Below are 25,419 nucleotides of genomic sequence, written 5' to 3' on the forward strand. Positions count from 1 at the left end.
GAAAATGGTGGCACTGATGGATTAGCAGTGTTGAGTTGGGTCAGAAGTCCAAGGTGGTGGGGTAACTTGTGCAAAGGCAGTGGAAGGGTAGAGTGGGGATATCAGAAGGTAAGTGCAGCTAGGTTCCTGTGATGATGGGATTCATAGGAGAAGGGAAAATATGCATATGAAGGACGGGTCAAGGGCTGACAGGTTTGAACAAGGCATGGTTTGGGGGAGGATGACCTGGAAGACACTCAGTGGTGCTTTAGGAAGGGGGCAGAGAGCCTCAGAGACCCCGGGGACTCACAGCGGGAGGAGGAGGAAAGATTCCGGGAGGGTCTTGGGGAAGGACCCCCTGTCCATCTTGCAGCGTTTAGAACGTGGGAGGGTGGGATGAAAAAGAACCTGTATGGAAGAGAGGAAGCCGAGACCCCTGAGGGCCAGGCCTGTGCAGGTGGGAGCTGGAAGGGGACAAACTCTGGGAGAGACTGCACGTGCAGGAGCAGCTGGCTGATCAAAGCGCAGATGTTTCAGGGGACACCGTGGAAGTTTAGACAGCCAGGGGCAGGTCAAGGATTGGGTCCTCCAAAGCCGTGTGGGGTGTCTGTGAAGAGCACTGTTGCTTGGCCTCCTGCAGTGATAACGTAGTAATAACAAGTTCTGAAGACCACCGACCAGCTTGCCAACGGGATCTGACTCTTCTCCATGAACCAGTGACATGCCTGTAATTAGTAAGAAGAGAAGTGAAGAAATGTAAATGAAGAGAGAGTGGGTTTGCTGAGTGAGATGTGAGATAGAGAACACTCGATTGCTTTCATTAGGAACGGCTATCGTTGTAATGTAGCGAGGGGAGAATGACTCAAGTACTTCTGGAAGGATTGGTTCTTCAATTCCAACGTAGCTGGCCATTATCATAGCTCATTAGTGGCAATTACTTTCAGAGACTCAAAAGCGATTAATATAGACCCAGTTACTCAGGCCTTCTGAACAACAATTAAGGCATAGAGACTTTTAGTGTGGATCATTATCTCTAATTCGTGGTTATAGCATTTTTAAACTACGAAAAACTGTACAGATTAATCATTGTTGTGTGTTAGGACCAATTCCATTTGTGATTTAAGGCTCCAACTGCTGTGGAGAAAATAATTTCACAACATGTTAACTTAAGACGCCAGCCAGAGCATTACCAGTAATATCACACGCATTGCCATTTTAGCACAGGGTTAAAATTAGAAAACCATTTCTTGAAACAGGTTAGGACATGCTTTTGCTTGTCTTCTACTCAACTAAAATTATTGTTTTTATGATGCCAGATAGACTTTCCAGAATGTCATTGTCAAAAGTTTATGGTGTTCCCGTTTCTCTCTTGGTGTTTTTCACAGTAAGGCAGCTCATCATTGCCGAGTCTGGCGACGCTCTCTGTGCACAGCATAGCAAGTGCCTGGGAATTTTGTAGTTTTCGCGAACAATAGGTTTTCGTTTTCTAATGTTCTTTTTCCCGCTGTATCAGGTTGCTTTAGTCTTGAGAGTTTACGATAGATGAAAGCTTGAGCATTGAGACAGCCTTGGGTACCGCCCTGGCAGGCTGCGTGCAAGAGTGAGCAGGGGCTGTTCGGGCTTGGCAGGCTTTGGTGAGGCATCAGCTGTGACTGTGCTTTGGGCCAAGTCCATAACCACAGTTTTTGAATCTGTAGAAATTAATGAGCGCAAGTGGTGAGTTACTTGAACAGTTCCCAAATTGTGTGCTGCCTTGGGTCTCTCAGTGACTTGCCTCTACTGGACGGTGGTGCCAATTTAACAGACACCTACTGTCTGGGTTTGTATGATTTCCCTTGAGTGTGTGTGCCTGTCCGTGAGGGTAGGTGTGCCTATGTATGCACAAAGGGGGCAAGTAGTAAGTACTTTCTCACTAAAAGTGGGAGATGAAGGGGAGGAGAAACATGCAGGGTTATTCTTCCAACGGCACTGCAATCTGCTGTATAATTCAGAAATCATAAACTGGAAAAATAGCCATTCTTTTAAGTAGAAGGAGCATAACAATGGCTAGGCATCACTCCATAACCTAGCGCTCCACCTGAGCCACACGTGCTCTGAATTCAAGAGGCTCTGAATTCTTTCTGGCTGCCATGAGAGCTGCCAGAGATAACCAATTATCCAAAGAAGAAAAATTGCCAGGCACGGTGGCTCATGCCTCTAATCCCAGCACTTTGGGAGGCCAAGGAGGGCGGATCACCTGAGGTCAGGAGTTCGAAGACCAGCCTGGTCAACATGGTGAAACCCCATCTCTACTAAAAATACAAAAATTAGCCAGGCATGGTGGTGGGTGCCTATAATCGCAGCTACTCAGGAGGCTGAGACAGGAGAATCGCTTGAACCCGGGAGGTGGAGGTTGCAGTGAGCCAAGATCATGCCATTGCAATACAGCCTGGGCAACAAGTGAAACTCTGTCTCAAAAAAAAAAAAAAGAAGAAGAAGAGAAAAAGAAAAATCTTTTGTTTTCTTACTCTTGGAATGAAGAAATATGCAAGTAAGAAAATTCATGAGCAGATTTGGTAGGTATCTAGCTCTGATTAAATGATTTCTTAGAAATAAGAATTAGTGAAATCAACCACTTTTTAAGTTACAAAATATTACAATGATCAGTTTTAACCTTACCCCCTGCCCTGAATGAACTAATTGTTTTTCTTAGAGCCAGGTAAGGGCCTGCCATTGGCAAGCTTGCACCTTGAGTTAGGGTTAGAGTTGTCATGAGTCAAATGCCAGCCATGTCCTCTGCTGACCCCCACGGAGGGGCCCAAAGTGCAGGAGTGACAGAGAGGAACAGAGGCAGATGGGCAGCAGGGAGATGGACTGGCAGGTACCCGTGTCCTCATAGGTAATTACGTGTCATTCTCTCTGGACGGTTTCTGAACTGTGGGAACTCCCCCACATGCATCGATGGGAGAAGAGCCAGATAGAGACAGACACAGCAAGGAGGGCAAGTTATCCATGTGACCTTAGGGATACTTGGGGCAAAAGTAGGCTACACTCCGTGCACACCCTGGAACAAAATCTTTAAAAGAGAGAGCACAAAAGAGAGAGAGAGAGCACTTTGCCCGGAATGTGCCCCATTATCAGACACTACATCTCCCAAATTAGCAGCACCTTTGGTTTCTGGGCAGGCTGAGTTTCCTGCGCGTCGGAGGGAATAGGATGTAGAGGTGAATAACAGTTAGTAAGACTCCAAAATCAAGTGGGTGTGTCTGACAATCTGCCTCTCTCTCCCCCTTACACACACACACACACACACACACGCACACATACTCTCCCTCCCCCTTACACACACACACACGCACACACACACATTAAAACACACACACATTCATTGCTCTTAGTGTATGTCCTCCCTACCTCCCTAACCTTGACCATTGACAAATTTTTCTTTCTTAAGAAAAGTCTTGAGGCAGTGCACTCGGGCGGAACTCCCTTGTGATACATCCACGTCTTTGTGAATGATGAATGGCACGTTGTTCACTTGTTAGTAATTCCAACAGACAAAGACGTGGCCTGAGACTGCCCCTCACCCATTCTATAATGGCATCTTGCAGCCTGCTTTCCTCCCTCCAGCGCTGCCGTTAGAGCCTGAGGGGTCCATGGGAATCAGTCTGCCCTGTGAGTCTTCATGTGGTGCAGATGATGTCAGGGTTAGAAACTGACATTCAACATGAGTTGAGGCCCATGGTCCCAAAACTGTGTGTGAGTTCTAGTTGTCCAAAGATGTGAGAGGACAAGAGGCTTGAGTCAGGGAAAGCTGACGGAGAAGAAAGCCTGGAAGGAGAGGAGGATCTGGGGTGAAGAAGAGAGGAATGGGGAGAACCTTCCAGGTGAGATCACTGCAGAGGAACAGAGGCAGCCGTGGGAAATGCCTGTGGGGGACAGAGCAGGAGCATCAGAGAAGAGCTGAAAGTGCTCAGGTATCAAAAGAAGGCAGAAGAAAGCGCGGCAAAAAGGAGAGAAAAGTCAACATAAAAATTTAACACGGGTCTCTTCTGCGGATAGAAGCCTTCCCAGTGCCTTTGGCGGCCACCTTTCTAATGTGACCTCACATCCAAATTTAGAAACAGCCTCTGTTCTCTGCGCTCCCAAACTGTTTCTTCTGCTTGCCCTGCATTCGTTTCTTGGAAGTTTTTTAAGTATATAAGAGCCCAGATTGGCCAGGGCAGGGGGTTAGGGAAGCAAAGGAACCGGAAACGTGTGTCCGCTGAATTGCAGAGCAGGAATAAGGGACTCTGCAGAAAAGAGCATGACAAAGAGCCGCGGATACAAGGGAGGGTAGCGGGAGGGAGAGCTAAGAAGGCAGAGGTTAGTTCTGTTTGATCTTGCACTTGGGGAAGGTGGAGAGAGAAGGGGCCGTGAAGAGATGGAACGGACTGGCAGAGGAGATTTGTGTTGGGAAAAGGAGACTGAGGGGATAGGAAGGAGGGGACAGAAGAGGAAAGAGCCCGGAAGGGCCAGGGAACCCTGCCTGCCATGGTCCCGCCCCACTTCCTCCCACACACCCTGATGCACCTGTGACTGCCCTGGCACCTCAGCAGCTTCAGAACAGGGAAAGGAGGAGAACACGGGTTTCACAGGAGGAGAAGCAAGGAGGACCCAGGGAGCTGGGGTACCCTGTGATTCTCAACCCTGTCCACATGATCTGACCTGGGGGATGAGAACTTATTAGCTCCAACTTGAGTTGACAACAAAGAGCTTCTGGAGCCTTTCAGGCCCTTTTGAAACAGGCAGATCTTCTCTGCAGTCATGTCTAATGCAGCAAAGAAAACGACAGTGTCCCCTGCAGGTGCAGGGACTTCTGGCCTGAGACAGCAGAATAATCGCTCCTGGAGTGGGAAGGTTGGCTTATGTATTGTACGCGGCCATCAGCAGCATCTCATTTCAGACTCTCTCATATCCCCGGAGTGTCCCGGGGTTACCAAAAAGGCCCCGTTCTCCTTCCACCTGCCTTCTCCTGCTGTTAGAAACCAGGATTTTTGACTATTGTCCCTGCATCCCCACATGTCACCCAGAGGCAGCTTTAGGCCCCCTGTCCTAGGCCACCCTTGGCATAACTGGGAGTGGACCCCGGGTGCCTACCACAGCCTCCTTTTCCTCAAGGGCAGCTGCCCTCTCGGTGCCCTGCTCACTGTGAGCAAATGCGTATTTAAAGACATATTCTGCTATTTCCCAAAGGGACCAGCCACCACCTGCACTCCTCATCCTGGTGGAAACAGTCCGAGTGCTTGCTCTGGGAATCAAAGGTTTCATTGAGTGCAGATGTAGTGATCCTGGCAAAACCCTGGAAACAGAAAGTCAGCTGAAGGGGTGTTTCTGGAGATGAGGAAGTGTGCTGGTTAGCCACATGCATGTCCTGAGGATAATTATTTGTTTACAACATTTCTGTGAACAAAGAACATATAGGGACAGAAATAAGTTAGTTTCCAAGAATCTTGTGATGGGCTCCATTTATCTGACCCATCGGGTGTCTAGAAGAGGACAGAATGCTGCTTTGGTTCTCCTCCGTGGACAGCGGAACTAGAGAACTGGAAGCTGAGATGGCCGAGCTGAGTGGACGGAGGAGGGAGGAAGCCCCTCACCTCGCCAGCTTCCCACAGGGTCCCTTCCTCCTCCTCCTGTTTCCTAAGCTTCTCAGCTGGGCTTCAGATGTCAAGGTTTCCTGGCTCCTGTCACTTCACCTTCTCATCTCAGCTGCCACTGGACCGTAAGCATTTCAGGTGGCTCAGATCTGTCCCATCACAAAACAAAGCAAAGACAAAAAAGTTCTCTCTCTCTCTCAACCCATACCCATGTCCTCCTCTGGTTCTTCCCTTCACAGTCAAATGACTAAAGAAAGAAGCAGCTGGACTCACCTCTGTCCCCTCCCCACTCACTCTTCCGTGTGTCTCCCACAGAGTGGAATGAGTGCTCAGTGCTCAGCCACCCAGCCCCTGGGGGACGGTATGAGTGTCTTCCCCGTGTTATACCCCCGGGGGGAGGTATGAGTGTCTTCCCCATGTTATACATTAGGAGAAGGGCTTCGGGAGATTGCATCGTTTCTGCAGTGCCAGGGATGGAGGGCTGTGGTTCCAGGTATTCCTCTCTGCAAGCACCTGCTCTTGACGGGGGCTCTGCTGCCCCTGAGCCTGCTGGCAACTGTACTTGGCCCCCACCACGCAGCAAAACTCTCACCCATCTTACCAGCAGTCTTCTCGCCCTGGAATTCACTGGTGCCTGTTTTAGGCTGCCTGGGCTGCCATAGCAAAATACCACAGACTGGGCAGCTTAAACAACAGACGTGTGTATCTCAGAGTTCTAGAGAGGCTGGAAGTACAAGGTCAAGGTGCCAGCAGGTTGGTTTCTGGTGAGGGCTCACCTCCTGTGTAATTTTGGGTGGACACAAACATTCGGTCCATATGCCAATCTCCTCAGGCCTCCTGTGGCAGAATTTGAGGCCGCTCACCCCTCCCTCTTCTTCAGTCCTTGGTTCCACAGGCCCTGGCTGCCCTCTGGCTGCATCCTGGCCAGTTAAGAGCGCCTCAGGTGCTCAGACTTGATTGGATTTCCCAGTCCCACCCAAGGTCATCTCTTCTCTTGCACACTCTCCCTGGGCAACTTAACCTACCATGGCAACTACTGCATCAGCTGCTGCCTCCCAAAATGAGATACACTGAGTGGTGGCAGAAGCCTCCCCAGGAAGCCTGTTAGAAGCACTGACTCAGGACCCAGCCCACACCCTGATCAGTCAGAAGCCTGGCATGGAGCAGATCTGCATATAATTCATGCGTACACTTCTGAGACACATTAACCTCAACAACAAGGCTCCCGCATCACATCTCTGTTCCAGACCTCTGACTCAGGTGTCAGACCTGTGTGCTGCTGTCTCCGGGGAGCACAGAGGGCCCTCAGACACAGTGTGTGCGACTGATCTCATCCGCTTCATCCCACACTGGCCCCACGCCCTGCCTGTGACATCAGCACTTTAGGAAAAACACCATTGTCCCCTCCTCACCAGGACCCTGGCCAGAGGCCTTGTGTCTCCCTGGCCCAGGCAGCATTGCCATCCGCCTGCCTTTGGGATATGTCCCTTCCACTTCCCTGTTGCCACTGCCCAGTTCAGCCCACCTTACCTGTTATCTAAAAAACCACATCTGCCTCCAGGGCCTCTTTGCCTCAGCCTCCCCGGCCCACACTTCTTCAGTCTGCACTGGCCAGGCTGCCTTCAGGGTAACCTTTCTCAGTGCCAATCAGGTAACTCATTCCCCATCTGCACCTCTTCCCTTCCCCCTTGCCATCCCACCTCCTCCTTCCCTCTCACCTCTGGGCCTTTGCAGGTGCTGTTCCCTCTGCTGGGAGCACCTGCCTCCTCCACTGACCTCACAATTCTCCCACACCTTTCCAACCTCTTCAGCAGCAGGCCTTGGACTCCACAGGAGTGGGCTCCCATACCCGTTCACACCCACAGGGCCCACAGCACTGTCAATGGTTTTCCAATTTCCTGCCTATGAGTCCCCGCACTCCAAGGGACTTTGAGATGCTTCAAGGTGGCCTGGGACATGGCTGATCCACAATAGAGCCTCGGGAAATATCCAACCCATTGCAAAATGGACCGTCCCCCACCCCCATGCGGTTTCAGGGCCACTCCCAGGCTGTGAGTGTTTATGTGAAGGGAGTGTTTGCCACGTTGCTCAGGACGCCCATCCTGTCAATGAGCAGCTGCAGCTTCCAGGATTTTACCTTCTTAAATGCACTTCTGTGAAGCTGTGCATGTAAGAGGTCTGTTCTGTTGAAATATTTTCCAGAGACTTTCATACTAAGGAGGCCTTTAATGTTGTAAATATTTAGACCTGCTTTGCAACCAGTCTCTACAATTACTCAGCTCAGAAAGCATGCACAAAGCCTACCTCTAGTGGACGATCCTGTGCTATTCATCGGCCTCTCTTAAATGTCTTCCTGCTTTCAATTTAAAAGCGTATCTTTATATAACATATAAAATTTAACTTTTTCTTTTAAAAAATATGTATAGCTACTTTTTGTTGTGCAATTCTATGAGCTTTAAGACCTGGATAGACTTGTGTAACTATCACCACAAATTGGGATATGGAACAGCCCCATCACCCCAAAAAATTCCTCCCGCTCTGCTTCCTTCAGGGCAAGCCCTCCCTCCACCCCTAGCCCCTGGCAGCCACAGACCTGTCTTCAGTCTCTGTAGTTTAGCCTTTTCTAGAAGGTCATATAAATCGCATCAAGCAGTATATAAAGACTAGCTTCAAAGTGGAGAAAACTTTAGGCCTCTACGGCATTTTGATGCCCGCATAGTCTTAGTCTTTAGGGTAATTTTGCTCTAAGAACGTTTTTGCTGTTTTGGTGAAATATGTAATACTAGGATAGACTGTGGAAGATGTGCTTACTGAGTTCTTACCTCAATGTCAAAAACCCAACAGACTTTCATTACTGCATCCCCTCTGTACAGGATCAAAGTGCCCAACCTTAGAAAGTCTGATTATCAAAGCTTCGCCGTTAATCCCCGCAGGGTCAGTGAGCACACGGCAGCTCTGCAGTCAGTCCTGCTGCACTTAGGTGGACTCTCACCAGAGGTCAAAGGCTATCAGCTCACTCCTTTTGTCTGACCAATGCCTTGGGTGGCTGCTCTCATCCTGACTTGAGCTAAATTGGATGATCTGCCTGGAGACTTAGAAGCTTATTCCTCCCCCCACCATTCCTGCTGCCTTTGCCTTGATCTGGACTCTTCTCTCCTCTTGCCGGGACCAATGCTGCCGCTTCCCACCTGTCCTTCCCTCCTGTGCATCCCACACAGCCTGCAGCTAAGCATGCTTCTGAGCAAGACACAGCTTCATGCGAAATATTGTACCTCTGCTTGAAGACCCAATGTGAACATTGCCCGTTGATTTTTGTTTCTGGATCCCCAACTTCCCATGCCCCAAAATAGCATCCTAGGACCATAGAAATGGAATTGACCTTTCTAAGATGATTCTGCCCATCTCCCACTTTATAGACGAAGAAAGTGAAGTCCAGGAAGTTGATGTTGCCTCATTCAAAATCATGTCACTCATTAGCAGTAAGTCAAGCCTGTAGCCCAGCTTGTCACCAGGGCTGTTTTCTTCATTACATCACCATGTCTCTTCCTCTTCACTGCCTGCGTGACTATGTCTCGGCAGTCGATGGATACAGCACAACATTGCCAGCTTGCCATGTACAAGGGGGATCGGTTTCAGATATTCCATGGAGACACTGGCTGGAGGATTGCGGGAGAGTCCCAGGAGGCAGGACTGCCAATGGCACCAGGCTTCGCAGCCATGCACCTGCAGCCCTCAGGCAGCACTGTCCATTGTCATACGAGTGTGGCAGGTGTGAGGCATCGCATCTGCTCACCCTGGTGATAATGCACAGCAGCTACAGGCAGATTTTGGGCGAGAGAGCAACCGAGTGAGCCTTGCAGCCTCTGCTGCCAGCACGGGCTTGTTCCTTCAACACTGGTGGGGAGAGACACGCTGTCATCAGGCCCAAGAAATACTGCCTTCCCCATCCTGTCCCTGGTCACTGGGTGCCCGCAGAGTGTCCTAGAGGAGGGAGGGAGGGACCCTCCACTGGTTCAAATGGCCTATTCTCAGAGATGCAGCAATGGACCCTCGTGAATACTGAACTGATAATCATGGGAAGGAGACTGGCTCTCCTGGATTCCCTCATGATTCCTCTGAGTGACAATGTGATGTTGGCCGGCTGTGCCTTCTTCAGAATATCATATACACTTGAGGTCTCCAGGAGCCTCCAATTACATTATTTTCCTGGCTCATACAGTGACAAGTAATTCTTATCCTGGATTCCTCATTACTGAGACTTTTCTTGCCTTTTTTGTTAGCTTATGATTTATTCTAGGACTTCCTCCAACAGGTTATACTTAACTGTCTACCTCAGTCTCAGGAAGTTTTAAAAATGTTCAGCTAAATAAAAGAAGTAGATTCTCCCTGGAAACCAAATACCCACAGGCCTCACTGAATTAATAATGTATGTTTTTCTAAAAAAAGGTTTTATTAATTAAATCAAAAGTTTATTGTAATTTTAAAATAATCTTGTGGTCTTTCTCCATGTGTCTGAAGCTAGTAATCACCCTTATTGTCCTGTGAATTCTGATGTGCAGTTACCTGCTAGCTTGGTGGATAAACATTTTCTCTATTAATGAGCAGGAGGCTTATTAAACTGTGATAGATTAGATTATTCTTTCAAGGCCATTGATGAGTGGAAAAACAGAATCTGGATGCTAAAATCTGTGCCCATGTGAATTAATTTACCCCCATCTTTCCCTGAGCCATCACCTGAGTATTTGTTTCTAGGTTTGTTGGCTGCATTTGCTTAATTTTTATCTTGTGATTTCATTGAGAGGTGTAGTTGAGTGGGTGTACTTACAGCTTGTGTTCCTGTTTGAAATATTTGGAAACCCGATCACACCCTGCACAAGTATGCTTGTGAGGCATACTAATTCAATACCATTTGAGCAGGTGCCTCCTAATGCTGCCCTCCTCAACCTTTCTCAGCATGAATGTATGCTTTTTCATGTGCCGATTTTAATGTAATCTTTGGTTCACAGTAACAGAGAATTTTGTTTGAAAAAATTCAGGGATTGAAGGGATATTGACATGTACCTAGTCACCATCTATCACTCCATCTCAGGAGCAAGTGTTCCTTGCTCTCGTGACTTTGTCCTGGTGACACAGAATTCATCCTTGTAGACCACTTACTTTCTTCCCAGGCTGGGCAGTTCTGGATTTTGCAAAGTTCTTCATCAGCTAACTTAAGTCTACTTTTTAAAACTTCCCATCTGCTGAATCTCATTCCACCTTTTACGCGGCAGTGTCCACTGCGCTTTCTGCAGTGATGGAAATGGTCTACAGCTGTGCTGGCCAAGATGGCAGCACTACCCACACGTGGCTCTTGAGCATGGGGAATGTGGCTGATCTGACAAAGGACCTCAATTTGTAGTTTTCTTTAATTGTAATCAACTTAAAATTACATAGACCATATGTAGCTAGTGGCTACCCTATTGGGTAGTACATTTCTAAAGCAATGCTGAATATTTAACAACCTTCAGATATTTGCAGACAGCTCTCCTATCCACATCTTGAGCCTTCTTTGGCCCAGCTGAACAAGTGTTTCAGATCATGCCTCTGGACTCCAGAAAGGACTTCATAACAGCATGGTCACCCTTCATTCACCTCATTAGATATCTGAAGTAATGATGGAAGTAATCGATTGAGTAAATTAGTGAATGAATATGTGATTTTAATTCTTCACATAAACCTCATCCTAGCTAATCCTCTTGTCTTCTTTATAAGCTGAGGTTTTTGGTTTTACGACTGTGGATGGGAAGAGGGGATGCAGAGGATAGGACCAAGCAAGGTTGTGTTTTCTTTAATAACCACATCCCCACCTGTTTCCCAGTTGGGAAAAACACAAACCTATTTGCTCTCGGGTGCCACTGGTTTATTACAATAAGATGTACAAAGCAAGGCAGACGACCCTGCAGTGATAGCAGGCATGGTCACCGGTTTGGCGGAATGGCCCAGGGGAGCATCTCTAGCCGTTTCAATCCCAAGAAAGCACCTTGGGGTAGAGATGATGCGAAACCAACCTGTAAATCAAAATCTATTTTTTATTATTCAAAAATTACAACCTGGTCTTCTGAAACTTATTTTTTTATGCTTTTACATCTCCTACAGCCTTACACATAATTTCTAGTGTCTTTTTGGAACCTCTCAGTATTGGAACATTTAATGCGTTCTCAGCAGTGGTTATGGTCCGTGTTATGTTTGCATTTGAAGTAGAAGAGCTAAGCTAAAAAATATGCCTTTGTTTACTAATAAGGTAGATACTATTTTTTTTGTTGCTGTTGTTTGATATGGAGTTTAGCTCTTGTTGCCCAGGCTGGAGTGCAATGGCTCAATCTTGGCTCACCGCAACCTCCACCTCCCGGGTTCAAACGATTCTCCTGCCTCAGCCTCCCGAGTAGCTGGGATTACAGGCATGTGCCACCACACCCGGCTAATTTTGTATGTTTAGTAGAGATGGGGTTTCTCCATGTTGGTCAGGCTGGTCTCAAACTCCCGACCTCAGGTGATCCGCCCACCTTGGCCTCCCAAAGTGCTGAAATTACAGGCATGAGCCACCATGCCCAGCCGATACTATTTTTTACTCAAACCAAAAAATATATTCTGCGAGTAAGTGGTTATTGACTATCCACTGTATCTCAGCCCATAATGATGGCCTGGACAAGGAACGAGATGGCCACAGTCAGTGTCACCCACTGGATGACAGTGATGGGCGTGGTAAACCAAGAAGTGTGGACGTGGCACTGTGCTGGGATACAGTAGTGAGAGAAGCAAGCTTAGACTAGGGAGCAAAATCAACCTGTGATGAGTTGTGCCTTCCTTTAAGCATCTTGGCATTTGTTGTTGGCATTGAGGTTATAGACCAGTGGTGCAAAGACGAGGCCACAAGGGCCATTGGAGAAGAGGGAGGAGAACCCAGTGACTAGAAACTGGAAGGACAGCCACACATTTCCCCCTCTGATTCTTTAATTCACCCACGACATATGCCCATGGTGAGTTCTTCAATTGCAGGCTTTTGGTACCGGAAATGAGCTCTTGCTAGAGATTTAAGACGGAGTCAAATCATGGGTCTAGCCCTAATGATGGTACTGGTGGTGAGTTTGAGAGTTGTGACAGTGCTGGTGGTCATGAGGAGGATGAGGATGATGAAGAAGAAAACAGCAGTAACAAGGACGATGATGAAAACCTGCTAATTATGGTGCTGATGCCAGGGGTAATTATGGTGGTGATAATGATCATGATCCGAGGAGGACTTACTGTCATTATTTCTCAGTGGCTTCTCTTTGGGTAGAGAGTGAGATAATTAAAGTCTGGAAGGAGACAGGAACAGGGGGCGTGCAGCTCCTTAGATCCATGGCTCCCGCCCAGCTGCATGCTGGGAGTGAAACTATCAAGATTAAGAGCTATGCTGTTTCAGCAGCATTTTCACTGTCTAAATATAAACAGCCTCAGGCCCTGATCCAGCAGAGGAGACCACAGCTGCCAAATGCATCGCCAGCTGCAGGCCCTGGCTGGGTTTCTTTAGGGGAAAAGGCTGTCCTGCCATGGACAGGTTCCAAAAGGCATGAGCCTGAGAGTAGACTTTGCGGTTCAAGGAATGCTAGACTATGCCTCTGTGTTCAGGGTCACAGAGCGAGTCTGAAGGGAGCAGGATGAGGACATGGGTGCCCTGCCTCCAGGGCCTGTGCTCTCTCCTGGTACAGACAAGGGCCTGGTGAGATGGTAGAACAGGGGTGGCTACTGCAGTGGTGCCACCTGCATTGGAAGACAGGAATCTAGTTGAGATGGGCAGGGGCCAGGCTCCCTTTGCTCTTGCAGGCACCCAGCTCCAGTGGCCCCTCAGTCCCAGCTACAGATGGACTTTGAGATCTGATGACAGGATCTGCTGTTATCCCACCTCTGGATTGACGGCGCCATCATCGGTGCCCCAGCTAGCCAGCAGGTGTGGACCAGATAAGGCTTGACTGGTTCACATGTCTGTTCTGGCTTAAGACACTGCTTATCTTGACTCAGAGAGAGAAGGAAATGGAAGAAGAAGAAGAAAGAAGATGCATTTAAAACATATTACCAGACTAATGCCGTGGACACATGAAATGTCAGCCTTTTGATTCCCTCCTGCCAGTATGCATCCGTTTATCCAGTGCTGACTTACTCAGCCCTGAACACGCACCAGGCGCTCTCGCAGGCACAGGGAATACTGTGGTGGACAGAGCCGGGGAAGCCCCTGCGCTCGTGGACGCCCCTGTGCTCGTGGATCTTACATCCTGCTGGAAAGACCGCACATAAATAGATGTGTTTATCATGTGTCAGACAGGACACGTGCTCTACAGGAAAGTGACGTAAGGTAAAGGACAGGAAGCAAAGGGGAGTGTCTGGGGGAGGATGGCAGGGACGGCCTTTCAAGGAAGTCACATAGAAGCAGTGGCCCAGCAGATGCAGGACAAGGTCCTGTGATCTGAGGAGGGGTCTCAGGGTGGAGGGACAGGGAGCAGGCCAGCATGGCTACAGTGCATAATGTCCAGGATGAGCAAACGGAGTGATGTTTGAACATGTCATCTGGGAAAACTGCACACAGGGGCAGACTCACAGCCACTTTTTCCCCAGCTGATCTTGCTTCCTCTGTTACCAAACCACCCTCAATACAGCCTCGAAAACTGAGCAACAGAGGAGGGGGAACACAACTAACAGCCCATTTGGCAGGCTGGCTGAAGGCTGTTGAAGAAAGAGCAGAAACACCTGGTAATGCTCGCAGGCGTCACCCAGGCTGCAGGCCGGAGCTGTCATGGGACAAGCAGGAGGCTGAAATGGAGCTGGGTTAGGAAGAAGCACAGGCCATCAGCTTCCCAGGCCCCGTGTTAATTGTGTAATATCATCACAGCAGGGTAGGATGCCCTGTGAGGGCACCTGACAGGTGTTCATCACATTCATCAGCATTGCCCTACCAGTGACCGTATTTACATCAGGCATAAATGTAGTTTACCGCACTCTGTGAGAACTGGGAATTAATAGCTCTGGGCCAGCTAGATTCTGATTTCCTTGGCAAGAGGAAGGCAGAACAGCACACACCTTGACTGAATAATCGTGCATTTTGCATGGTTAATAATTCTGAGAGCAGGAAAGCTACCTTCCTAGGATCACAGAGAGCTGACTTTCTTTTCTACGAATCTTTGAAAAACCAAACAGATGGGATTTGACCTTAAGAGCTAGATTGCGCTCCTACACGGTGCGGTTCAAATTATGAATTGGTCTCACTTAGATGTTGGACTATTGATTATCAACTCTGGCAAGCTCTTTATTCAGAATCTTAGGACATGCACATTAAAAGAAAAAAATCCTCTCTTTGACCTGGTTGCCACCAATGTGTATCTAAATAGAATGAAAAAATGCATCACGTACTCAGAAGAACGGGCTTCAGCCCTGGAGCCCCAGTCCTTCTGCCAGCTCTGGAGCAGGGGGAGCTCATGGCTGCACCTGAGGCGTCAGTCTCCAAGAACCTGAGCCCTTTCCATATGCATGGCTCTGTTCTAGGCACTCGGGGGAGCTCAAAGAGAAAGAGAGTAAACCTTCTGCTGTTCAAGCAGAGACCCAAGTCATACTCACAAATGATCAAGCTAGTGAACTGGATGGCATTTTCAGAGCTAGATCATGTACTGCAATTATACATTGTCACCATAAAGCTTTTGAGAGCAATTTAATAGTTAATAACATCCTAATTCTATGATATGAGTAATCTGTGCTCTGAAAGCGGCCTACATATAGGCAGAAGAACCATGACGAGCTCTCAAAGAAAATGTGCCATATATTCAGGCACCTGGGGAGTGATTTTAGAAATCGTGACCTTCCAAGGCAATTGATTTTGGTTGTTCTTTAAAGGATCACTCTAGGAGTCCGGTCATTCTTATGGGTTCTCTGGTCTAGATGACCCTCATGGAGGATCTTCTAATCTTCTATTATTAGAAAGGGCAGCTAAGTGGATTATAGATGGAAACTTTCATGTTGTAAAAACACACCACCAGAAGTCAACCATTCTTATTATGCGCACATATTAATGCTGTTTCCAAAACTGCATGACAGCTCGCGGGTGTAGGGGTTTGGGGATCTATATTCCTTGCTAGACTCAAGCTCCTTGAAGGTAGGGAATATGTCTTATTCATTAGTGTTTCCTCAGTTTCTTGCCCCATTGTGCAAGCTAAATAAACAATGAATGAATTAATGAATCAATGAATCAATGATGAATAAAAGGAAGTTAGTTAAGTTCCCCTTAGATAGCAATAATTGTCCTACTCACCCCAGGTCATCTACAGCCAGATACCATTTGGATTATTGAATTCCTATTGTGTTCGTTGCCTCTCTGATTCTTTGCCATCTAATCATATCCACTCTTACGTTTTTATTTAACTTCTTAATATACATACCTGATTCCCACCTTGAAGTGTCCTAAAGGAACAGAATGCCTTATCTTGCTTCCCCTTTGCCCTTGGCACACACCACCTACCACAACGTTGAACTTATAGTAAACGATCAAGGACAAGCTTCAGACTAATGCAGTTGGATGAAATGGCTCTGTGGCTTTCAAACAGAATTCTAGATCCGACCTAGACCAGACCCAGACCCTGCCTGGATGTCAGGACTTCCCTGTCTCTAGAGAGGCAGTGTGAACAGAGACACAATGCCGGGCAGATTGTTCTGACCTGGCTCCCGGACCCAGGCCAGGGGCCAGAGTGTGTGTATAAGGGCATTTGTATTTTGATGGACTTTGTGGGCTTTTTAAACCCCAATTGTATCATTGATTTTTTTTTTTTGCATTGATGTTAAGATTTTCATTCAATGGTGATGGATTTTAAAATTGCCCTGCCATGTGGAGTGTTACTAAAGCTCATGTGGATGATGGCTGCTGAGCTCCTGTGTCTGTGCTCACATTGGCTGCTTTGCTTTCCTTTCCTGCCTGACGCGTCTTCTCTGTCTTCCTCTTCTCTGTTGCCGTCTTCCTGCCGTTGTCTCCTGTCAGCTTCCTCCTTTTCTGCACTCAGCCTTACCCTTTCTTCTCCTTATGCTTCCTTTCTGGGATTCCCAAATCCAACTGTGCTTTAGAGAAAGAGTCCTGGACTCAACATCAGGGAAATGCGTGCCCGTGTTCCTGCCTTGCTGCCTTCTACTCTGACCTTGAGAAGGTTATGAACTCTTGGGCTTCCATTTTGCCATCTCTCAAGCCAGTAAGTTAGACCATGGACGAAAGACTGCCCATCCTAGGATTATAAACTGGGTAAGATTTGAATCAATGTGAGTCATCACACAGATGCTGGCTCCAGGCTTCCTTTCTCCACTGTGAGCTGATTTAAAATCTCTCTATTAGGAGGCATATCACATACCATTGTCGAGGAGGTGGGAAATAACAATTCCACTCATTTGCCAAGTAGAAAAGCCCTTGCCTTCTTGGTTCATTCAGCAGAGGGAAAAGGAAGCTTGGAAGAGGCAGGAATGGCCTTTATTTGCAAAGGAGGCCATGCCTCACTGTTCTTTAACAGGATGCCTAGTGAGTTAGAATTTGAGTAGCATGGCTGGGTGCAGTGGCTCACGCCTGTAATCCCAGTACTTTAGGAGGCTAAGGCAGGCAGATCACAAGGTCAGGAGTTCGAGACCAGCCTGGCCAACATGGTGAAACCCTGTTTCTACTAAAAATACAAAAAAATTAGCCAGGCATGGTGGCAGGCACCTATAATCCCAGCTACTCAGGAGGCTGAGGCAGGAGAATCGCTTGAACCCAAGAGGCAGAGGTTACAGTGAACCAAGATGTGCCACTACACTCCTGCCTGGGCGACAGAGCAAGATGCCATCTCAAAAAAAGAAAGGTTATGCCTCACAGGTTCTGACATTCAGTAGGATTTGCACTTTGGCGCGTTTTTCTTTGTACATAAAAACCCTTATCTCACTTTTAGAACAGTGCAGTACTTAACTTTTTCCAGGATTAGGTATTCATTTCAGTCATGCAAAAGAAAAGGGCATTTGACCCAAATTACAAAAACTATTGAAGTAAAACCGCCCTATTTTTTCCTTCATGCTTTCATTGAAAAATGCAGTGACTGTCTCCTGCTGGATGAGTGTGGAGTTGGGGGCTCTGAGGGATGGAGAAGGAGAGGGGCGACTCACACATGCCAGGAATTCACATTCCGGCTGATGCGGGAACATGGGCAGCGTGTAGACATTGTACAGACATTGTAAGGATATTCGAGCACAGTTTTGAGAAAACATGAAAGGATTTCCACAAGTCTTTATGTCCTCTGTATATTAAGGTGTTAAGACAATGGATAGCAAGAGAAAGATGGGATTTTGTGGCAGAAACTTCCAAAAAAAAAAGTTGACATAGAGCAGGTCCTCAAAGCAGGAGGCCTCAGAATACCTTGTAGTTTAAGTAGGCGGGAGGACTCGGGTATCTGGAGATAGGAATGGAATTACCAGAGGAGAGGAGCACTGAAGAAATGGCGTCAACACTGAAGAATGTGCTGCTTTATAAGAATAATGATCCCTTAAATGCCAGTCTGAATCTTAGCTTGACAAACGAGGCGAATCTGAACACCTTTGGGATAATAATAGCACCCTGCTCTATTTCAGATAAAATCCATTTCTTCTGACTTCTGAAAGGAATTATTGTATTGGTCCATTTGTTTTATTTTAGGAAATTTAAAAATATGAGGTAGAAAGAAAAGTATAAAGTATTCTCAAAGTTATTAGCTAATAATTGGCTGATGTCACTCAGGTGGTTATATAATAAACTGTCTCAGTATCATTAAATTCTAGAAGTCCAGAAGAAGGAGCCAAGGACTTCTTAGTATTTTGAGGCAGAGGGAAGAACTACAAAAAAACCTCAGGAAAATTGGACCTGTTCCAGGCCCTGAAAGCTGGTGTGATTTGAGTACAGTGAGAGAGAGAGACAGAGAGACAGAGAGACAGAGAGGGAGAGACGACAGAGAGAGAGAGGGTGGGGAGACAGAGAAGGAGAGAAGACAGAGGGGAGAGAGAGAGAGATGGTGGGGGCCAGTAGGGGAATGGAAGCACAGTTGTGGGTTGGTATCTCCTGGCTCGATGCCTAATGAGTTAGAATTTGAGTAGCATGGCTGGGCACAGTGGCTCATGCCTGTAATCCCAGCACTTTGGGAGGCAGAGGCGGGCAGATCATAGGGTCAGGAGACCGAGACCATCCTGGCTAACACAGTGAAACCCTGTCTCTACTAAAAAAAGAAAAAAATACAAAAAATTAGCCAGGCGTGGTAGCGGGCACCTGTAGTCCCAGCTACTAAGGAGGCTGAGGCTGGAGAATTGCTTGAACCTGGGAGGTGGAGGTTGCAGTGAGCCAAGATTGTGCCACTGCACTCCAGCCCGGGAGACAGAGTGAGACTCCATAAAAAAAAAATAAAAATAAAAATAATTGAGTAGAATATTACTTTGCTAGGGCTGTCGTAACAAAGTACTACAGACTGGGTGGCTTCAACAATGAAAATGTATTGTCTCACGGTTCTGGAGGCCAGAAGTCAGAGATCGAGGTGTCTGCAGGGTGGGCTCCTGTTGAGACTGTGAGGGAGTGCTGGCTCCAGGCCTCCTTCCTGCATCTGGTGGTTTTCTGGCAATCTTTGGTGTTCCCAGGTGCACCAATGCATCTCCAGCCTCTGCCTTCATCTTCACATGGTGCTCTCCTTGTGTGCATGTCTGTCTCTGTGTCCACATTTTCTCTGTTTACACTGACACCAGTCATTTGGATAAGGATCTTTTTTAATGACCTCATTTTAACTTGATCCCTCCTGCAAAGGCTCCACCTCCAAATGAAGTCCCTTTCTAAGTCCTGAGGATAACGACTCCACCATGTCTTTTCTAGGAGATACAGTTCAACACCTAGAAAACAGTTAAGAAAAAAAAGAGAAAATTTGTTAATTGTCTTCTGTACAGACTTCTATTAAAACAATGAGATGTTTATTTACCAAAATCAGGACCAAATTACAGGCCAGTATTAATATATGAAACTGCTTGCATTTCACATGTACACTTAAATTTCCAGTCCTGATTTTCATACCAAGAAACATGGCCAAGTCATCACTTCATAAAGGAAAAACCATTTTGGAAGATAAAAAAGACAATTTCTGATTGAAACAGTCTAACACTGAACTTTAGATGTAAACTATGCCGAGCAAACATTTTTTCCAGATAATGTTATTTGTTGCGGACAGCCCTTGGCCATTGTATAGATCCCAAATGTGGTGAAATGTGAGCTCCGAGATCACTGCTCAGTTTCCAGCTGCCATCCCGAGTTTGTTGGTGTCACTGATTCCAAGAACAAAACACTGGTGCATGAAATTAACAACCTTATAAATAGATGACAGCACGTCTGTTAGACAAAAGGCTGCAGTTATCCCCTGGAAACAATCAAACACAATTCCAGTAAAAGTCTTGCCAAATACCTCTTTGTAATTCAAGGAACCTAACAATAGACGATATGCAGTGCCTCCTTGTTTATGTTCTGGAACTCAGCGCTGCTGCACTGTAACTGAGAACAGGCTAGTACAACCCACAGGCATCTTTAAGTGTGCAAGGAGGGTCAGAGAGGTTTATAGCATTGTTGTTTTGTTTTGTTTTTCATGGTTCTTTATGTCATTGTTAGTTTTATAAAGTGTTATTTATAGTATGTTCATCCTTAGGGACTTTTCCTTGAAACCACTACCTTTAATGCTGATGATTGGTGTTCCCATGGACCTTGGGTTAAAGGAGCCAAATGGTATAGATGCCCTGGGGAGAGCTTGCTGTTGGCCTTTGAGAGAGACCCTGCAGCAGTGGGTTTCAGCTCTCCCAGTGGCAGAGCTGGGTGATAACTGCACCTTCTTCTAAGGGCGATACATTTTGGGAATGTGCGTGGTGTGAGTTTTCTGCCAGCATGTTTATAGAGCAATGCATACTTGCAAATAAATACAACCAAAGTCAACAAAAGAGCATATTGATGCTTTGGTAGAGAACTTAGCAGTCTCCCCTCTCTGTAGCGTAAAATCCAGGGAAAACAATGGCCCCACAATGGGGACAGATGGCCCCACATAGGTCTAAGGACTGCCATTCCGTTTTAAAGTTATAAAGTACTCTCATACTGTTTACCTCTCTTCTTCCACAAAACCACCGCATTAAGTGGACAGGGTAGAAGATATTATCCTCACTTTTTATATGGAGAAAATGTGGCTCAGGTGACGAGGTGAAAATTTGAGGGTAAGGCAGAACTTTTTTTCTTTCTCAATCAGTTCTCTCTACTCAAGTAGACTTCTTTTTATTATTATTATTATTATTATTATTATTATACTTTAAGTTCTAGGGTACATGTGCACAACGTGCAGGTTTGTTACATATGTATACACGTGCCATGTTGGTGTGCTGCACCCATTAACTTGTCATTTACATTAGGTATATCTCCTAATGCTATCCCTCCCCCAGTCCCCCACCCCACAAGAGGCCCCAGTGTGTGATGTTCCCCACCCTGTGTCCAAGTGTTCTCATTGTTCAATTCCCACCTATGAGTGAGAACATGCAGTGTTTGATTTTCTGTCCTTGCGATAGTTTGCTCAGAATGATGGTTTCCAGCTTCATCTATGTCCCTTCTAAGCTGACCCCACTTCTTCCTTTCATGGTAGGCACACATGCACCGAGTAAAATGACTGAATCTGGGCTCCAAAATGTTCTCTTCAGTCCCTCATGTTTTGGCAAACTTTCATCTCTGCTGTGGTGCTTCAATCCCGCTCTTCTCCATAAGGTCTATCCTTTTCTTCATAAAACTTTCTCATGGATGTCCAGTCCCAAGTAAAGCTATCCTCCTGCTCCTGGCTTACTCCAATTTCCCAGCTCTTTTGGGAAATGTAAACTTTATGGTATCATTATTCCTTTTATGTAACTTCCTTTTTTCTTTTCTGAGATGGAGTCTCACTCTGTTGACCAGGCTGGAGTACAGTGGCACAATCTCAGCTCACTGCAACCTCTGCCTCCTGGGTTCAAGCGATTCTCCTGACTCAGCCTCCTGAGTAGCTGGGATTACAGGCACTTGCCACCGTGCCTGGCTAATTTTTTGTATTTTTCGTAGACATGGGCTTTCACCATGTTGGCCAGGCTGGTCTCGAACTCCTGACCTCAGGTGATCCACCTGCCTTGGCCTCAGAAAGAGCTGGGATTACAGGCGTGAGCCACCATGCCTGGCCCTTTTATGTAATCTCTTATCCTGTCCCAAAGACAATTTTATAAAATAATAATAACTAGCACTTTTGAGTGATTAATAGGTGCCAGGCACCAAGTCAAAAACTTTCTGTACAGTATCTCCTCTAATCTTCACAAGAAACCTATTGTGGTAACTCTTACACCGTTTTATAGATGATGAAACCAAGGCTAAAGGAAATATGATGAAATGTCCAGGGTCACTCAGCTGGGAATTTGGGAAGCTAAGTTGGAAACTCAGATCTACTAATTTTCAAAGCTCGTACTTATTTTAAAGTAATGGCATATTTGGTTTGTTGTCATGGTTTAATCATGAACTATTTCAAGTGTACAGAAAAGTACAGATGGCATTACTTAAAACCACTTGCGGCCAGGCGCAGTGGCTCACGCCTGTAATCCCAGCACTTTGGGAGGCTGAGGCAGGTGGATCACCTGAGGTCGGGAGTTTGAGACCAGCCTGACCAACATGGAGAAACCCCATCTCTACTAAAAATACAAAATTTGCCAGGCGTGGTGGTACATGCCTATAATCCCAGCTACTTGGGAGGCTGAGGCAGGAGAATCGCTTGAACCCTGGAGGCGGAGGTTGCGGTGAGCCATTGGACTCCAGCCTGGGCAACAAGAGTGAAACTCCATCTCAAGAAACAAAAACAAAAACAAAAAACCACTCACATCCAGAACACTCAAATTTAATAAGTGTGATCTGTCTTGTTGAATGCGTCCAGGGTCTTGAAGGTGTGTATTCTGATGCACTTGGGTGACCTGTTGTAAAGTATGTCAATTAGGTCAAATTAGTTGATATTTTTGTTCCAGTCTTCTATTTAATTACTTTTGCTGTAAATTACTGAGTAAGAAGTATTGAAATCTCTCATTGTATTTGGAGATTTGTCTAGTTCTCTTTTCAAATCTGTCAAGTTTTACTTAGTAAATATTGAAGCTCTCATAGTAAGCACATATACATTTAAGATTTTCTTGTGTTATCATTGAATTGACCTTTTCATCATTATGAAATGTCCCTGGTAGTATTCCTTTGTCTCTGTTAACATTCTGTGTTCTTCAGTCCATTTGTTTGATAATAAGCCATTGCAGCTTTCTTTTGATTTGTATTTGCCTGGTAGAACTTTTTCCATCCTTTTACTTCTAACCTCTTCATATGTTTACATTTAAAGTATGTTTCTTATAAATAACATGTAGTTAGGTCTTGCTTTTTTTTTCTTTCAGTGTGACAATCTCTGTCTTTTAAAAAGAATATTTAGAGAACAGATTAGCAAATTATGGCCCCTGAGCCTAATTTAGCTTAGTGCCTATTTTTGTAAATAAAGATTTATTGGAAAACATCCATGAGCATTTGTTAGGTATTGTCCAAGGCTGTTTTTGTACTTCCAAAGTAGTTGCAATACAGACCATATGGCTTGAAAAACCAAAAGCATTTATTATATGTCCCTTTATGGAAAATATGTGCTGATTCCTATTTTAAATGTTACATTTGACGCAATTGTCAGCATGATTTAAATGAAATCTACCATTTGCTATTAGGTTGGTGCAAAAGTAATTGTGGTTCTTGCCAGTGCAAAAGTAATTGTGGTTCTTGCCAGTAAAAGTAATACTTGTTTCTTTATGCTTCTCTTCTGATTTTTGGTTCAATTTTTCCTGTCCTCTTTTGGCTACTTGAGTTTCTTATTATTCCAATTTATTTTCACTGTTGGATTAACAGCTCTTTGTTTTACTTTTTAATGGTTGATCTATGTTTATAATGGACATCTTTAAGTTATCACAGTTTATCTTTGAATGATGGACCACTTTTGGTATATCGTGTAAAAGCCTACAGCAGTATTCTTCCATCATTTCACCATACCATCCTTTCTGATATTTTGTTGTTCATTTCATTTCTACATGTGTTTAAATCCCATAATACATTGTTATTATTTGCAGTTTAGGAAATCAACTATCTTTAAGAAAAAAAAACAGCTTTATATTTATCTATTTCTTAATTTTTGTTTTGTTTTGTTTTGAGATGGAGTCTCGCTCTGTTGCCCAGGCTAGAGTGCAATGGCACGATCTTGTCTCACTGCAACCTCTGCCTCCCAGGTTCAAGCGAGTCTCCCGCCTCAGCCTTCCATTTCTCGAGTAGCTGGGGTTATAGGCACCCACCATCGTGCCTGGCTAATTTTTTTTTTGCATTTTTGTAGAGACAGGGTTTCACCATGTTGGCCAGGCTGGTCTTGAACTCCTGACCTCAGGTGATCTGCCTGCCTCAGCCTCCCAAAGTGTTGGGATTAGAGCCAACACTTTGGGCGTGAGCCAGCATGCCTGGCCTATTTCTTAATTCTTAATCCTTTTTTTTTTTTTTTGAGACAGGGTCTTACTCTGTCACCCAGCCTGGAGTGCAGTGGTGCGATCTCTGCTCACTGCAACCTCTGCCTCCCATCTTAATTCTTTTTTATAGAAACAAATTTCCTCTGGCTTTATTTTCTTTCTGTCTGAAGAATTTATTTAACATTGTAATGCTGGTCTACTGGCAATGAATTCTCTCAACTTTTGTTTATCTGAAGAATTATTTCGCTTTCTTTTTTTTAAAGTTTTTTTTGCTGCATAAAGAATTTCAGGTGGACATTATTTTTCTTTCAGTACTTAACTGTATCATTCTTTGTCTTCTGGCTAGCTTAGTTTCTGAGGGAAACTCTATTACCGTTCTCATCTTTTTTTTCCTTTGTGTATATGTTTCTTTTATCTCTTGACTCAAGATTTTATCTTTATCTTTGATTTTCAGCAGTTTGAATACAATGTGCATAGATGTCATTCTCTTTGTATGTAATTTGTTTAGAGTTCGTGAAATTTGCACATCTGTTTTTGGTAGTCTTCCATTCAGCCATGATTTCTTCATGTGTTTCTTCTGTCCCATCCTTTCTTGTTTTTCCTTTGGGGTCTACTCTTACATGGATATTCAGCCATTTTAATCATTCCAGGCTGGCTGGGTGCGGTGGCTCATGCCTGTAATCCCAGCACTTTGGGAGGCTGAGGTGGGCAGATCACCTGAGGTCAGGAGTTCGAGACCAGCCTGGCCAATGTGGTGAAACCCCATCTCTACTAAAAATACAACAAAAATTAGCTGAGCTAATAATCGCAGGTACTTGGGAGGCTGAGGCAGGAGAATTGCTTGAAACCAGGAGGTGGAGGTTGCGGTGAGCCAAGATTGTGCCACTGGACTCCAGCCTGGGTGACAAGAGTGAAACTCTGTCTCAAAAAAAAAAAAAAAAATTATTCCAGGCTCTGGACTCTCTGTTCTTCTTTTATTTACTTATTTACTTTTTCTTCTTTTCTCATAATGTTAAGAAAAAGAAGTCAGACATAAAAGAATAAAACTATGATGGTTCCATATCTGCAAAGTCAAAAAATGCCCAACTAATCTATGGAAATAAACGTCAGGTTCGGATGTAGAATTAGAATGTAATGATTGATAGGTGCACGTGGGATTTCTTAGTGTCTGATAAAGTTCTGTTTCTTGATTTGCATGTTTGTTAGACCAGGTGGGTTCACTGCAAAGCTTCATGGAACTGTACACATGACTTGT

The 25,419-nt window shown here is 45.6% G+C and overlaps 1 protein-coding gene across 4 annotated transcripts in view; it reads left to right on the plus strand.

Annotated features, from left to right (window-relative positions):
- The window catches only part of DPP6 (dipeptidyl peptidase like 6), an 865,911-nt gene that overhangs the window by 539,367 nt on the left and 301,125 nt on the right, over positions 1-25,419 (plus strand). The window contains exon 6 of one of the 4 annotated variants that reach the window (XM_054495450.1): positions 9,014-9,995. The exons of 2 other annotated variants lie outside the window; for them this stretch is intronic. In XM_054495450.1, the coding sequence (XP_054351425.1) occupies positions 9,014-9,448 (435 nt within the window). In that variant the 3' untranslated portion in view covers positions 9,449-9,995. Of the gene's footprint in view, positions 1-8,530; positions 9,996-25,419 lie in introns of those variants that run through there. One more of the 4 variants, XM_054495451.2, reaches the window with a different exon arrangement.

Source organism: Pongo pygmaeus, chromosome 6 (genome assembly GCF_028885625.2).
Source record: "Pongo pygmaeus isolate AG05252 chromosome 6, NHGRI_mPonPyg2-v2.0_pri, whole genome shotgun sequence".
NCBI lineage: Eukaryota > Metazoa > Chordata > Mammalia > Primates > Hominidae > Pongo > Pongo pygmaeus.